The sequence below is a fragment of the Orycteropus afer genome, unplaced genomic scaffold (assembly GCF_000298275.1).
Source record: "Orycteropus afer afer isolate SDZICR_OR568_19922 unplaced genomic scaffold, OryAfe1.0 scaffold00198, whole genome shotgun sequence".
NCBI classification, from domain to species: domain Eukaryota; kingdom Metazoa; phylum Chordata; class Mammalia; order Tubulidentata; family Orycteropodidae; genus Orycteropus; species Orycteropus afer.
Window position 1 is genome coordinate 2,277,922 of NW_006921785.1, and position 17,517 is coordinate 2,295,438.

The 17,517-nt window shown below is 39.7% G+C and overlaps 1 protein-coding gene across 1 annotated transcript in view; it reads right to left on the minus strand.

The window, feature by feature from the left end:
- Nucleotides 1–17,517, minus strand: part of ATP13A5 (ATPase 13A5) — a 201,616-nt gene that overhangs the window by 93,562 nt on the left and 90,537 nt on the right. Inside the window, exons 12-15 of the mRNA XM_007948018.1 lie at nucleotides 13,114–13,302; nucleotides 8,331–8,392; nucleotides 7,192–7,342; nucleotides 89–175 (exon numbers count right to left, since the gene is read on the minus strand). Of these exons, the coding sequence (XP_007946209.1) occupies nucleotides 89–175; nucleotides 7,192–7,342; nucleotides 8,331–8,392; nucleotides 13,114–13,302 (489 nt within the window). The remainder of the gene's footprint in view (nucleotides 1–88; nucleotides 176–7,191; nucleotides 7,343–8,330; nucleotides 8,393–13,113; nucleotides 13,303–17,517) is intronic.

Below are 17,517 nucleotides of genomic sequence, written 5' to 3' on the forward strand. Positions count from 1 at the left end.
TTTTTTTTTTTTTTTCTCCAAATGATTTTGAGGAGTTTTCCTTGTTTTAAGGGCAAAGAAGTACTTGATTTAAAGACGAAAATCATACCTGACTGGCCCTTGGTCCTGGTTTTATTATTACTCTTGAATCCGACATCCCAAATGTACAGTAGTCTACACTGCAATCTTCCATTTTCTGTTTTAAAAGAAAAACAGTCATAAGATTCCTTGAAGAAAAAGAATAAGAAAGAACTATCTTTTATTTGCATTACATTTGAATCTATTCAGCACTATTTTCACATATTTTCTTCTCTGAACCAATATTCTTAATACCTTAATGGTCAAATTTCTGTTCTGATTTATATTAAGGACCTTTGCATACAATGTCAAAAAGCCAGAAATATTGTAAGTACATTACATAGTAACTAGTGGAGACATGCTAGCTATAGGTCAATGGCCCTTCCTAAGTGGATATGACTAGTAATTGAAGAGGATTTAAATGCCGATCTGCTCTCCAATATAGGTGGACACATTAGCTCTCAGATGAGGTAGGTATAGGTCCTGAGATAAGCATTGGACTACTTAAGCTCTATCAGTGCTACTAGCCTCCTTTGTTAGGGAGAGAGTTGGCAAATCTGTTTGCAAGTTACAAAACACATTTGAAAATGGTTTGTATGGTTTGGAGGTAAAATATGCCATCTGAAAAGTCAACATTAATCTAAAACATGGGAAAGACATTTGAATATGTGAAAAGTGTTGTTGTCATGTTGTAAGGTTCTGTCCAATCAGCTCCAACTCATAGCAACCCATGTACAACAGGATGAAACACTGCCTGGTAAAGCATCATGTTCAAAATCTTTGCTATGCCTCAGCACATTGTCACAGCCATTGTGTCAATCCATCTCATTGAGGATATTCTCTTTTTCACAGACCGTCTACTTTAAAGAGTTCTGTTGTGCAGTGCCTAAGGCATTTGACTGCTAACCAGAAGTCTGGCGGCCCAACAGCCACTCTGCGGAGGGAAGACGGGGCAATCTCCTTCCTTAAAGCCACAGAAACTGAGTATGATATTCTTCTCCAGAGATGGGTCCCTTCTTACATGACCAAAGTACGTGAGATGATGTCTAGCCATTTGTGCTGCTAAAGAGCATTCTGGTGCTACTTCTTTCAAGACAGATTTGCTCATTTTTTGGCAGTGTGTGGTATTTTCAGTATTCTTCACTAACACCAGATTTCCATTACATCGATTCTTCTCTGGCCTTCCTTACTCATTGTCCAGCTGTCCCACAGATATGAGGCTACTGAAAATACCATCACTTGGATCAGGTGAAGCTTAGTCTTCAAAGTGACATCTTTGCTCTTTAACATGTTAAAGAGGTCTTTAGTAGATTACCTAGTGCAATCGTTGCTGTTGTTAGGTGCCATCAAGTTCGCTCTGACTCATAGTGACCCTATGTACAACAGAACAAAACCCTGCCTGGTCCTGCACCAGCCTCACAATCCTTGCTATACTTGAGTCCTTTGTTGTACCACTGTATCAATCCATCTCATTGGGCATCTTCCAATCTTTCACTGACCCTCCACTTTACCAAGCATGATATCCTTCTCCAGGGAATGGTCCCTTCTGATAACATTGCCAAAGTAGATAAGATGAAGTCTGGACAGATTTGTTAGTTCTTCTGGCAGTCCGCTATGGCACTTTCAGTATTCTTCACCAAAACAACAACTCTTCTTTGATCTTCTTTATTCATTGTCCAGTTTTCACATGCATGTAAGGCTATTGAAAATACCATGTCTTGGATTGTTGTTGTTGTTATGTGCCGTCAAGTCAGACCCAACTCATAGCGACCCCTCCTTGGATTTCTGAGGTAGTATCACTACAGAAGTAGATTGCTCCATCTTCCTTTTGAGGAGTGGCTGGTGGGTTTGAATCACCAGGCTTCTGGTTAGCAGTTAAGTGATTTAGGCACTACGCTACCAGAGGTGTACCTTAATTTTCAAAGAAGCATCTTTGCTCTTCTACACTTTAAAGAGGTCTTTTGCAGCAGACTTGCCCAGTGCAACACAACATCTGATTTATTGACTGCTGCTTCCATTGGTGTTGATTGTGGTGTTAATATGAAATCTTTGACAACTTCAATATTTTCTCCATCATCATGATGCTGCTTTTTGGTCCAGTTGTGAGGTTTTTTGTTTCCTTCATGTCGAGGTGTAATCCATTCTCCAGACTGTAGTCTTGAATCTTCATCAATATGTGTTTCAAGTCATCTTCAGTTTCAGCAAGCAAAGTTGTGTCATCTGCATATTGCAGGTTGTTAATAAGTTGTTGTTAATAAGTCCTCCTCCAATCATGATGCCATGTTCTTTTTCATATACTCCAGCTTCTCAGATTATTTTCTCAACATAAAGACTGAATAAGTATAGTGAAAGGATACAACTCTGACACATTCCATTCCTGATTTTAAACAATGCAATATCCCCTTGTTCTGTCCAAAAGACAACCTCCTGGTCTATGGACAGGTCCTTCATGAGCACAATGAAGTATTCTGGAATTGTCATTCTTTGCAATGCTATACATAAATTTTTATGATCCACACAGTCAAAAACCCTTGCATAGTCAATAAAACACAAGTAAACATCTTTTTTATATTCTTTGCTTTCAGCCAAGATCTATCTAACATCAGCAATAATATCCCTCATTCCACATCCTCTTCTTTATCCAGCTTGAATTTCTGAAGTTCTTTGTCAATGTACTGCTGCAACTATTTTTTAAATATCTTCAGCAAAATTTTACTTGCTTGTGATTTTAATGATATTATTCAATAATTTCCACATTCTGTGGAATCACCTTTCTTTGGAATGGGTACAAATATGTATCTCTTCCAGTCAGCTGGCCAGGTAGCTGTTTTCCAAATTGCTTGGCATAGACAAGTGTGTGCCTCCAGCGCAGCATCCATTTGTTGAAACATCTCAATGGGTATTCTGTCAATTCCTGGAGCCTTGTTTTTCACCAATTCTTTTAGTGCAGCTTTGAATTCTTCCTTCGATACCATTGGTTCTTGATCATATGCTACCTTCTGAAATAGATGAACATTGACCAGTTCTTTTTGGTGCAGTGACTCTGTGTATTTTTTTCCATTTTCTTTTGATGTTTCCTACATCATACAATATTTTGCCCATGTTGTTGTTGTTGTTGTTTGCCGTCGAGTCGGCCCTGACTCATAGCGACCCCTCCTTGGGTTTCCGAGGCAGTATCACTACAGAAGTAGGATTGCCCAACCTTCCTTCCGAGGACAACTTGAGGGCTTTATTCTTTCTTCAGTTCTTTCAGTTTGATAAATGCTGAACATGTTCTTCCTTTTGGTTTTCTAACTCCAGAACTTTGCACATTTCTTTATAATAATTCACTTTGTCTTTTCATGCTGCTTTTTGGAATCTTCTGTTCAGCTCTTTTATCTTATCATTTTTTCCATTTGTTTTAGCTACTCTGCACTCAAGACAAGTTTCAGAGTCTCTTCTGACATCCATTTTGTCCTTTTCTTCCTGATGACATTTTACTTTCTTCATGTATGATGTTCTTGATGAGATCCCACAATTTGATTTTCAGTTATTGGTGTTCAATGCATCAAATCTATTCTTCAGATGGTCTTTAAGTTCAGGTGGGATATAATCAAGGTCATTATTTTGGGACTTGTGGGTTTGTTTTAATTGTCTTCAACTTCAGCTTGAACTTGCATAGGAGCAGTTGATGGTCTATTCCATAATCAGCTCCTGGCCTTGCTTTTGCTGAAGATATTGAGCTTTTCCCTTGCCTTTTTCCATGGATGTAGTCTATCTGATTCCTGTATATTCTATCTGTCAAGTTGCACTTGTATAACCACCATTTATGTTGTTGAAAAGAAGTATTTGCAATGAATAAGTCATTGGTCTTGCAAAATTCTATCATGCCATTTCTGGGGTCATTTCTATCATTAAGGCCATATTTTTCAACTACTGGTGATTCTTCTTCATTTCCAACTTTTGCATTCCAATCATCAGTAATAATCAATATATCTTTATTGAATGTTTGGTCAATTTCTGACTTCAGAAGTTGGTAAAAATCTTCAATTTCCTCATCATTGATTTGGTAGTTGGTGCATAAATTTGAATAATAGTAGTATTAACTGGTCTTTCTTTCAGGCATATGGATATTATCTTATCACTGACAGCATTGTACTTCAGGGTAGATCTTGAAATATTTTTTGCAACAATGAATGCCATGCCATTCCTCTTCCATTTGTCATTCCCAACATAGTAGATCATATGGTTGTTTGATTCAAAATGACAAAAAAGAAAAAAACAGTCCATTTCAGCTCACTAATGCCTAGGATATCAATCTTTATGTGTTCCATTTCATTTTTGACAACTTCTAATTTCCTAGGTTCACATTCTGTGCATTCCATGTTCCAATTATTAATGAATCTTTGCAGCTGTTTATTCTCATTGAATTGTGCCCCATCATCAAATGAAGATCTTCATAGCTTTACTCCTCCATATCATTAAGGTTGATCCTACTTTGAGGAAGAAGCTCTTCTCCAGTCATACCTTGAGTGCCTTCCAACATGAGAAGCTCATCTTCTGGCACTATATCAGAAAATGTTTCACTGCTATTCATAAGGCCAATATTTGGCCATTCAGTGGCCAAGTTTTCAGTAGTGGATGGTCCTATACTTCTTTTTATCTGTCTTCATCTGAAAGCTCCATTGAAACCTGTCCACCATGAGTGACCCTGCTGGTATTTGAAATACCAGTGGCAAAGCTTCAGGCATCACTGCAACACACAAGCTACCACAGTATGACAAACTGGCAGATGATTAGTGAATATGTAAAGTAGAGGCCAAGAAATAGCATCTAAATTCAGATGTGTTGCTTACTTATTTAAACTTAGGATGTCACTTCATTTCTCTAGATCTCAATTTCTTTTAAAAAATATTTTGACAACTCTTTTAGTGCTAAAACTCTTAGAGTATGTAAGACATTGCCCTATCTTATTATGTTCAATAGAAGGCTTCCAAAATATATTCAACTCGAGACTGCTTCTGACCCAACTTTAATGTTTTGCCCTGATTGTCTTAAACTCAAAGAATAATCTTGCTTTTGTATGCTTTGTTTGCAGTCATACAACTGTTTTTCCAGATAGTTCTTCAGTTAATACTCAAGATTTATGCTCCCAAACAAGCCCTCAATTTGTATGTCATTTGTACAAATATATCAACCCTGTTCTTTTGGAGAAAGGGACACTGTGAGGATCAAGATCAAAGCCGCATATAGTAACAATGACCCAGTGCAACTTATCATTAGTTCAACCTCAGTGATGCTGGTGAAAAAGTACTTATTGCTTATAAAAAGTACACTGGTTCTTCTTTAAGATGCACAGAACTGATTACTATTTTATGTCAAAAATATTTCTCTAGAGCAAATGCTCTATTTTTAACTTACTGATATCATAAATTCCCTTGAGTACCAGATTTCCCTTTTTTATTGCTTGACTTCTAGAAAGCTAAAATTTTCTAATATATTTTTAGTTTAGGCTTACTGTGAAGTATATTACAATGTGCATGCAATCATTTGTTTTCATTCTTTTGCATCTATTTTTAAATGCTGTCCTGTATTTTACGTATCACTGTAAGTAACTCTGGTAGCATAGTGCCTAAGGCACTTGACTGCTAACCAGAAGTCTGGCAGTTCAAACCCACCAGCCACTCCTCAGTAGGAAGGTTGGACAATCTACTTCCATATGATACAGCCTCAGAAACCCAAGGAGTGGTCTCTATGAGTTGGATATGACTCGACGGCAGTGGATGGTAAGTAGCTCTAGAAACTTGTGTGAGAGTGTTGTCTTTGTGAGTCAGTGAGACAATTCCAACTCATAGTGACCCTAAAAGGCAGAGGATAACTGCTCCATATGGTTTCCTACGCTGTAATCTTTGTGGGAACCAATCTCCAGGTCCTTTCTCCTATGAAGCTACCAGTGGGTTTAAACTGTTGACCTGTCAGTTAGCAGCTGAATGCCCAGTTGTTGAGCAACCAGGGCACCTTGTTTGATTGGTTAATTAATCAATTTATTAATTCCTTCCACATATTTAGCACTTCGTAACATATAAAGCTTACTTAGGCCCATAATCTCAAAGCTCATCACAACTCCTTGAGTGATGCATTTTTCTCCCAAATGTACAGAGGAGGAAACAGATTCAGAGTCTTCATACCAGATTTGGGGTCACACAGCAAGAGAGTGGTACAGTCCAGAAATCATCTCACCATGTCTAGACACCTTCAGTGCAAGTTCATACCCCTTAATTTTTATTCACATTTAGCTCAGAAAATTGAACAAGAGCTAGGGTCCTCCAGTGTGGTGTCTAGAGTCACACTATCCAATACAATAGCCATGAAACATTTGTAGCTATTTAAATTTAAATTAAATGTAACTTAAAATTAATTTTCTTGGTCATATAGCCACATTTCAAGGGTTCAATAACCACTTGTGATAACAAGTGACTACTGTATAGAACACCACAGACACGGAACATTTCCATCATTGCAGAATGTTCTATTAGACAGTTCTGCTCTAGACTATTACTTTTCTGAGAGTGTTCTGGAGAACATCTGTACAATGATATTGTCTGTCAATAAAGTTTTGTGGTAAATAAGCTTGGTAAATGCAGCATGGAGTTCTGGTGGCATAATGGTTAAAGCACTCAGCTGCTAACCAAAAGGTCAGTGGTACAAACTCACAAAGCCAGTCCATGGGAGATATGAAACATCTGCTTCCATAAAAATTTACATAAAGCCTTGGAAACCCTACAGGGCAGTTCTACTCTGTCCTATAGGGTCGTTTGATGGAAATGGTTTAGGTTTTGGTTTTCATATTCCCTTCTTGAATATTCACAATGCACCACAGTATACTTCAAAGAAATCCTACATTTAAGAAATCAATTTAACTTTGTTTAAACAGAACTTTCCAAATTTATTTGATTGTGGAATCCTATTTTGTGTTATATTCATTAACAAAGTTATTTGGAACAGAGATGGGAGACTATTCAGATCAGATCTTCATTTCAGCTTTCTTCTAAGTCTTCTCTGGGTTTTAACCTTGGTTAGAAAAGCATTAGTGCTCCCATTAAGGATTTTTTCAAGTTTTTCTCATTCAAAGACAGCAAGAAACTGTCACCTTACCCAGGCAGTGCCCTCAAACATTTTGAGGTCCAATGGGTCTCCCTGAATGGTCCCATTGAGAAGGATCAGAGAGTGGCAGCTGGCCATGGCCGCACACAGTGGGCCCCATGGCAAAGCCTTGCCTGAGGTAAAACTGTGGACCACCTGGAAACTGGTAGAGAAAATAATTAGCAAGTTAAGGTTGTCAATAAAATCATTCTGCATGTCCTTCCCCTAAAATCTTATTAAGGTAGAGCTTCAACCATGCAATCGCTATGCTCATACCCACCAAAAGCTCCCCATGCCTCACGTGATAAAGTCCAAACGCTTAGCCTGGTTTTTGAGGCCCTGACCACTCCAATTCTAACTTACCATATAGCTTCCACTGCCACTGATGTTCTTTATACCTTGGATTCTATCTTTAAATTAAACTTGCTATTTCTGTACATGTCCGGAGACTTCTCTGTCCTTGAACCTCTGCTCGCTTTGGTTCCTCATTTTCTAACTAGAATATTCTGACTGCAGAGTGATCCTTACAAAACCCTCCATTGAATTGTATGGGAATTTCATTCTCAACAAAGTATGCCACTGGCCAATCAATAATATAATTAATGTCAGAGACCTTGGATGTGGCCACAAGGACTTTTGTCCTGTGACTTGCAATCAGCTCACATAGTGGCAGTATTGGGAGAAGGTGCCTGACCAGGCAGCTCAGTGCTGATACCTGCAAAGTCCTTTGAGCTGGGCTCAGTCCCACACATCCCAGAAAAGAAGTCTCTTTGCTAATGAGAGAGTGGGGAAACTGTATGGGACAGTTCTACTCTGTCCTATAGGATCAACGTTGAGTCGGGACCAACTCAGTGGCAGTGGGTTTGATTTTACTCACTTTACTTACTCCTCTGTTTCACTTATTCAGCTTCTTAATCATCCACCTCATTCTATTTCATTTTTTATTTGGAATTTGAATACCTGTTTTCCCAGTCTGATTTTGAACTAAGGACTCATTCAATTAAATAAGTTAGAATATCTGGGAGCTGATTTCAGTCCATTTATATATGTCTTATGCGACATTCTTCCCTCAACACAAAAAAGGTAAATTTGAATATCATATTTAAGGTTAGCCCATCAAACACACCTTCCTATTTCCCTAAGGGACCTACCAGTTGCCTGCAGTAGGAACTGTCCCCCAGAGGTCCAAACCATCTTCTGTAAGAGTACCAGTCTGCATAAAAATTAGAATTGAGATTAGCATGGGATTTAAAGCTTTTAATAACATTATGATTTAAACAGAACTCAAGCTTCCTATAAATCACAATGGATCTCATTTCCCAAAGCCCTCTTTTGTAAACATCGAGTTTTAAATCAGAGAAGGGTATCCAAAAGAAAGATTCAGCAGGTAACAAATGATCCTAAAACGATTGTGTGGATAATTAAGTGATTCAAGTTACAACTATGACAAGGAAAGCCAAAACTCACTGCTATTAAGTCAATTCTAACTCATAGAGACCCCCATAGGGTTTGTAAAGCTGTAAATCTTTATAGAAGCAGACTGCCTCATTTTTCCTCCATGGAATGGCTGGTGAGTTTGAACCACTGACCTTTTGGTTATCAGCCAAATGCCTTAACCACTGCCACCAGAACTCCTATGGCAAGGAAATGTATGTGTTTTGTTTCAGTTTTGATTGTTTATTGTGACTACTGTTGTTAAACGTATGCCACCAGAGCTCCTGGGAAAGGTTCAGCGAATGGAAATTCAACAAGATCCAGCTCGAGTTTGACTTTTTAGTTGGCACCTCCTTGCTGCTTTAGCAGAGCTTGGATTTTTTTTTTCTTTCTTTTCAAGAATGTTTAGTTCACAGTTTGCCATCTGATTCACAGTAATTTTCTGAAAATATGGGTGACATGGTGACTGTCCAGATTGATAATGAAATGTTGATAGAGGGCTTTGAGTCTATAGAAAGAAAATAAGTGCTAATAATAGATATTAATTAATGCCCAAGAATGAGTTTTATTGTTAGATCATGAGGAAAATGGTCTGGAGATTTGATTTGCTGAATTATGGGAGAGTATTTGTCAGATAATTTAACAGAGAAAGCAAAATGGAACTAAATAGTATCACAGCACTTTCTAATTTCCTCATTGCTTCATAGATGTTCATTAACTACAGACCCTAGTGTCTTTATGCAGTAGGTTAACAACATTAGGGCTACTTAACATAGAGTAAGAGTAAGTGGAGTTTGGCTATGAGCTGTTTAACACTGTCAACATAGAGAGGAACATTAAAAAGCACTACAGAACATTCTGTACAGAACACTGACACCCCAGGTCTCTGACACTTTTTTTTTTTTTAAGGTTGTCTCTGTGTAAGACACTCCATTTTCTAGTTTTCTCTTACATGACATTTTCTACCATTACAGCACATTACAGTACCATGATGTTTCTAATGAAGTACTTGTGAATGCTTTTGATTCTTGTGAGTAAACAGGCTAGAGACATTCCTCGGTTAGAGGTGAAATGAGCAGCCTAGGGGCACAATGTGGAGTCCCTGGGTGGTGCGAAAGGTTAACATGCTTGGCTACTAACCAAAAGATTGGAGATTCTAGTCTGCTCAGAGGTGCCTTAGAAGACAGGCCTTAGGATTTACTTATGAAAAATCAGCCATTGAAAACCCCATGGAGTGCAGTTCTACTTTGACAAACATGGCCTCTCCATGATTTGGAACCGAATGGACAGCAACTTTGTTTTTAAGGGCATAATATAGTCTTGGAGAGGCAATACCAGAATCCAGCCCTTTCAGAGTCTCCTATTGGACTGGAACTATTGAATTCTGCAAGTTATGTGGAAAGACAAAGCCCATACTGGGTTCTGAATCAAGGAATTAAGGAACCATTTTTTTATTAATACATTTGGACTTCCGAGAGAGCTAACATGCTTATATGGGTTATTACTTAAGGAATAACAGCAACAAAAAGCTATTTGGTTCATTTCCCTTCTGCATTTTATAAAGGTCTCATGTGTTTAGACTCCAAATCCCCTTGAGTTGTTTCATTTGAAAAAGAGTTAGCAACTTAAACTGAAATGTTTTCTTGATGATCAGATTATGTTTTTAACATCAATATTTTCAATTTGAAAACAGAGATGATAGTGCAACAAAACAGAAACAGTACTGTGTTATTTCTCTATGTGAAAAAGACCTTTGTACAATAAAACTAATCACAAATAGAAAGAAAATGGAATTATGTTTTTGGTTCTAAAGGGGAAAAGATAGAAAGAGAAAACTAAACGAAAATACAAGCCTAGACTTGGGCTAAATTGTACAGAAAAGGAGAGCCCTCATTATATAGAACTTGATAACAAAACCAAAATAAACTAGAAAAGTATATGGAAAAAAATGTACTGGGAAGCCAAATGGTAAATGTCTTCTAAATTGGACAAAAAAGCCCAAAAACACTAGAGGGAAATTCAGTTTATTGTGGAGTGCTTTATTTCAGCATCATGCTGCTGCTGCTGCTGCTGTTGTTGTTGTCATACGGCATCAAGTGGGACCCAACTCATAGTGACCCCTCCTTGGGTTTCTGAGGCAGTATCACTACAGAAGTAGATTGCCCCATCTTCCTTCCCAGGAGCAGCTGGTGGGTTTGAACGGCCAGCCTTCTGGTTAGCAGTCAAGTGCCTTAGGGTTTAACTGCCAACCCTAGTGCCCAAATATGAAATCTAATCCTGAATTTAGCACTAAGTCAAGAGCCTTAGGCACTATGCAACCATAGATTTTGATAATGTGAAAGCTGGAAGGAAAGAAGGAAACAGAGATCATTGTAGTTCAGCCTTTTGATCTGAAAAAAGTCACACAGAAACTTAGTGCCAAATACAGCATTAGATTTCCTATTTGGGCAATTCCAAACCCAAGAGTTTTTTTGCAGTATTTCATGCTGTTACACCATAGAGAGCTTGGCCAAGCATGCCTGGAATGGTCCCCTGGACATTCTAACAAGGAGTGCATGAGGATGTGAGGAAAAGGTTTTCAATAGGAAGTAAAACGAATACCTTCAGGAAAAATTTTAGCGACAGATTTGTCATGAACATATTTTCTAAATCCCCCCCCCCCCGTATTTTAGACACTAGTGAGTCTGCTGAGTAAGTAAAAGGAATGCCTGCCAGAAAACTTCAAAGGGATTGTTGGAGGGCTTGGATTGAAAGTGAAGTATTGTTAAGTTAACTGTACTGGTTCTTGACTGGTAGAGATGGAAGACCTTCTCTGCCAAACAAAACACACAGAGACTAAAACTGAAATAATCTAAGAGATATACCACATCCAACTGATGACCACAACTTGTCAGATCTACTACATGAGTTTATCTGTAGTTTGTCCTCTGTGCCCTATTCCTTCCCTCATTGTCTAGGACAATGAATTAATTCTCTTCAGTTGTCTCAGGTTACCTTCAAACATGCCTCCTGCCTCACTCCTGTCTCCCTCCTTCTTCAGATGGAATAAATAAAACAAATGTGTAAAAATGTCACTGATCTTCTCAAAAAGTGATAAGAGCTTGCATTTTTCTTCAAGATGAGGCCCCTATCCCATCTTCAGCATGGCACACTGGGTCTTAACTTGTTGTTGTTATGCGCCATCGAGGTGGACCCAACTCATAGCAACCCTTCCTTGGGTTTCCGAGGCAGTATCACTATGGAAGTAGATTGCCCCATCTTCCTTCTGAGGAATGGTGGGTTTGAACCGCCAGCCTTCTGGTTAGCAGTCAAGTGTCTTAGGCACTATGCTACCAGAGCTCCTGGGTCTTAACTAGAAAGGTTTTTTTCATCTCTGGTTTCCTCTCTAGTTTCATTTCATGTAGACATTCTAGTCATACTCCATTGCACTCTCTTTCTCACACATTCCATACCTTTCACAACCCTGTGCTTTGAAACTGCATTCCTCTAAGCCTGCAACTCATTCTTCCTCTCCATCCACCTAATAAACAAAGCAACAGCTTGAAGTTGACCTCTCACCTGTGGCAGGTAACTGCAACTGATGTTTTGCTCATACCTCTACTAAGATATGCATAACATGATTGACATTGTCTTCATTTCTCTTTTCCCTTCTTTCTCAGCTAGACCATGAACATCTCAAGAGCTAAGAACATCTCATTAATAAGCCTCTCTACCAGCCCTGTGCACAGCTGTCTGCTAATATGGCTTAACTGAAAAAAAACAGTAAAAGCTACTGCCTGGAACAGTTATTCAAATAAATGAACTGGAACATAAGGGACCAAGCTGGGCCTATTGCCTTAAACTGTTAAAACTAGCCTGCCCAAGCTGAGGCCAGGATCTGACCAGCAGGGGGTGAGGCAGAAGTCCAGGGGAGAGCCATGGGAAGGGGTATCAGGACTTTCCCACAGTGGTGGTCTTCTCCACTGCACCAACTCCTCCTTTACCACCTTTTCAGAGACAACTTTCTCGACTCCTGAGTCTTGCGGGAGTAAACAGGAAAAAAGATGTAGGTCTGTGAAAACACACAGCATTGTCCACTCCCTGCCTGTCCTTTAAAGAGGCAGAGCAGGAGAAAGGACTATGTTCACTGAATCTCACTGAAGTTCTGGACAAAACAATTTAGGGAACAAAAATGTTCCTCAATTACTTTTACCTGTAAAAGCCAGTCAATCACAGAAGTTGTTATAGTAAGACATTGATTTGAAGTACAAAATCCAAAACAGCCCCCAAAGATTAAATTTCATAGGGAAAACTCATGATATGATGGCTAAACTATGACCTTGAAACTTAGGGTTGTGAACTTCTAGAATGTGGTCTCACACCAGCTCCCTGTGAGCCCTTCTCTTGTCTAGTGCCTCCAACTGTAAAATGATGGTGCTGGACAAGACATTCCCAAAGGCCCTTCCCAGATATCTGTGCCTTGAAATCATTAACTTCTCTTGTGGAAAATTCAGATCATACTTTGTCAAAGCACACGAGGTTTAGTTGTCCACACATATTGATTCTCTGTGGGGAGATACAGAAGATTTTCTTCTTCTTCAGCCTTTTCTGTGCATACACGATGCCAGTAGTGAGGGCAGCAGGCAACACAGGTGGGACAGTCACAGTGAGGAGCAGCAGGGCCATGGTCACAGTGTCTCTTGAAGGGACCTGGTGAAAAGAGGGACATACAGGTTAGCCCAGCAGAGCAGGCCACAACTCTACTGAGAAACTTCCTCCTGCAATACCATCAAAGCCCTAGAGGCCTGAGCTTAGAATACTCATAGTGAGTCTGCTTTCCTGGTGGGCTGTGCCTACAGAATGAGCAAATTGACTCCCACTGCAGAAGAAAGCTCTGGTAGCATAGTGCCTAAGGCACTTGACTGCTAACCAGAAGGCTGGTGGTTCAAATCCACCAGCCACTCCTCGGAAGGAAGGTTGGGAAATCCTACTTCTGTAGTGATACTGCCTCGGAAACCCAAGGAGGGGTCGCTATGAGTCGAGGCCAACTCGATGGCAAACAACAACAACAAGCAGAAGAAAGAAGACCTCTGATCCCAACTCCACATCCCCCCGGACATTTCCTAACTGTTTCTCTCTACTTAACATTCCCTCCACCCAGATGTTCATCCCTTCTCTGCCCACACATCCTCTGGGCTCCTCAGACAATGAGTTGAGTCTTTGGTTATAACATTTCACATGGTGAATTTACTATTGTTTGTAAATATCTCTCCCTTATTAGCCTGCAAACTCCTAAGACCCAACAGCTATGGCTCATTCATCTTTGAAATCCCATAGTCTAGCACAAATATAGCACAGAGGAGGAGCTCAGTATATATACTGAGTTGCAGTCTAATAATATATATATATGTATATATATATATATATATACACACACACACACACGACTAAGATTCTGCTAAGATCTCAGCACATATCATTAACTAAGTTGTTGTTGCTGTTGTTAGCTGCCATCATCTCAGCTCCTGAATCAGGACAGCCCTATGCTTAATGGAACAAAACACTTCCTGGTCCTACACCATCCCCATAATCTCCTGGGGATTGGACCATTGTGATCCATGGCATTTTTATTGGCTGATTTCCAGAATCAGATCACCAGGCCTTTCTTCCTAGTCTATCTTAGTCTAGAAGGTCCACTGAAACCTGTTCAGTATCATAACAACATGCACTCCACCACTGCCAAATGGGTAGTAGCTGCACATGAGGTACATTGGTCAGGAATTAAATCCAGGTCTCTCATATGGAAGGCTGGAATTGTACCATTGAACTATCAATGTCCTCAGTATTAGCTATAGAGAAGCCAATACTAAAAAAAATAAACTAAATAATAAGAAAGTCCAATAAAATTAACCCATTATATATATATGTATATATATATATAGTTGTTAGGTGCCGTCGAGTTGTTTCTGACTCATAGTGACCCCATGCACAGCAGAATGAAACACTGCCCAATCCCGTGCCAGCTCCATATCATATATATATAATAAAAATAGCTTATGCTTACTGGACACATATTTTGGCAGGCACTACACTACACTAGCTCCTCACTATTACTGTAGTGATAGTGTAATATACACTACACTATTTCACTTGCTCCTCATAACAACCCAATAGTGACTACTATTATTTTCTCCATGTAACAGATAAGGAAACCTAGGCTTAAAAATTTAAATAACTTTCTGAAGACCACATGCCAGTTTCATGGTGAGAAAATGAACCTTCATCTGTTTGATTCCAGGGCTCAAACACTTGGCTAGTGTGCTACATTTTCAAGTCAAGCCTTGTGGAGTCAGGATCCCAGGTAGGTCTGCAGAGGAGACTTAGAGCTAATCACAGCTAACAAGAGCAAGGTCAACATCTGATCACAGGGATGCCTCTTATTTTTTACATGACTCTTTTATTTATTAATGACTCTACCTCTAAATTAATTTTTTAAAACATATTTGAAACATAGATTCAAGTACCAATGGCTACATCTTTTGTCCAATCTTCTTGTTGTTGTTGTCGTTAAGTGCCGTCGAGTCGTTTCCGACTCATAGCGACCCCATGCACAGCAGAACGAAACACTGCCCGATCCCGCACCAGCCCCACAATCCCTGCTATACTCGAGCCCATCATCGCAGCCACCGTATCAATCCATCTCATTGAAGGCCTCCCCCTCTTTCGTCGACCCTCCACCCTACCAAGCATGACATCCTTCTCCAGGGAATGGTCCCTTCTTACAAGATGACCAAAATAGGTGAGACGAAGTCTGGCCATTCTTGCTTCCAAGGAGCATTCTGGCTGCACTTCCTCCAGGACAGATCTGTTAGTTCTTTTAGCAGTCCATGGTACCTTCAGCATTCTTCGCCAGCACCACAACTCAAAAGCATCAACTCTTCTTTGGTCTTCCTTATTCATTGTCCAGCTCTCACATGCATACGAGGCGATTGGAAATATCATGGCTTGTGTCAGGCGCACCTTAGTCCTCTAAGAGATATCCTTGCTCCTCAGCACTTGATACAGTTCCTTCGCAGTTGACTTTCGCTAAGTCGTCTAATGTCCTGACTGCTGCTTCCGTTGGCATCAATTGTAGAACCAAGCAACATGAATTCCTTGACAACCTCAATCTTCTCTCCATTTATTGTGATGCTGCTCATTGGTCCAGTTGTGAGGATTTTTGTTTTCTTTATATTGAGATGTAATCCATACTGCAGACTGTATTCTTCAACCTTTATCAGTAGGTGCCTTAAGTCATCCTCACTTTCAGCAAGCAAAGTTGTATCGTCTGCATATCTCAGGTTGTTAATGATTCTTCCTCCAATCCTGATACCACGTTTTTCTTCATATAGTCCAGCTTCTCGGATTATTTGCTCAGCATATAGATTGAATAAGTGTGGAGAAAGGGTACAACCCTGACATACTCCCTTCTTGATTTTAAACCATGTAGTGTCCCCTTGTTCTGTTCAAATGACAGCCTCCTGGTCAAGGTACAGATTCCTCATGAGTACAATCAAGTGCTCGGGAATTCCCCTTTTTCTCAATGTTATCCATAATTTGTCATGATCCACACAATCAAATGCCTTTGCATAGTCAGTGAAACACAAGTAAACATCTTTCTGGTATTCTTTGCCTTGAGCCAAGATCCATCTGACAACAGCTATGATATCCCTTGTTCCACATCCTCTTCTGAATCTGGTTTGAACCTCTGGAAGTTCTCTGTCAATATATTGCTGCAAACGTTTCTGAATTATCTTCAGTACATTCTTACTTGCATGCGATATTAATGATATTGTTCTATAATTTCCACATTCTGTGGGCTCCCCTTTCTTTGGAATGGGCACAAATATGGATCTTAACCAAGTTGTTGTTGCTGTTGTTATGTGCCGTCGAGTCTTCATTACCATTGGTTCTAGATCATATGCCACTTCCTGAAATGGATGAAGATAGATCAGTTCTTTTTGGTACAGTGACTCTGTATTCCTGCCATCTTCTCTTGATGTTTCCTGCATCATTCCATATTTTGCCCATAGAATCTCTCAATATTGCAACTCGAGGCTTAAATTTTTTCTTCAGTTCTTTCAGTTTGAGAAATGCCGAGCGTGTTCTTCCCTTTTGGTTTTCAGACTCCAGGTCTTTGCACATTTCATTCTAGTAATTGGCTTTGTCTACTCGAGCTGCTCTTTGAAATCTTCTGTTCAACCCTTTTACCTTTTCATTTCTTCCATTTGCTTTAGCTATTCTCCACTCAAGGGCAAGGTTCAGAGTCTCTTCTGTCATCCACTTTGGTCTTCTCTTCTTTTCTTGTCTTTTTAGTGATCTCTTGTTTTCTTCATGGATAATGTTCTTGATCTCTTCCCATAATTCATCTGGCTTTCGGTCGTTGGTGCTCAATGCATCAAATCTATTCTTTAGATGATCTCTAAATTCAGGAGGGACATATTCAATCTTAGTTTATCACAAATTCCATCCCTGCTTTTTCCAACCACAGTCACAGAGGAATTTTGACTATGAATCTTAGCTCTGCCTAATCCTGAACCAGTGCAGATAGAGGCAGCCATATGACCTATAAGATGATGGGGTCTGAGATTAGTCTTGCTGCCTTAGTGTGTACTGGATATTGAGTTCTACTTCATTACCAGTCACTGCCAGGGCTTCCTGGTCCATAGGAGAGAATTTTTGGCTGGCATTCCTGCTCAGCACTCCTGCTCCCCAGATGAGCCTGGCAAACTGTCTCAAATCTAGTCCCATTGGCCTTGATATTCTGCCTAGCTCTTTTCAGGTTCCATTCTGTTGTTGTTGTTGTTATGTGCCGTCGAGTCAAACCCGACTCATAGCGACCCCTCCTTGGATTTCCGAGGCAGTATCACTACGGAAGTAGGATTG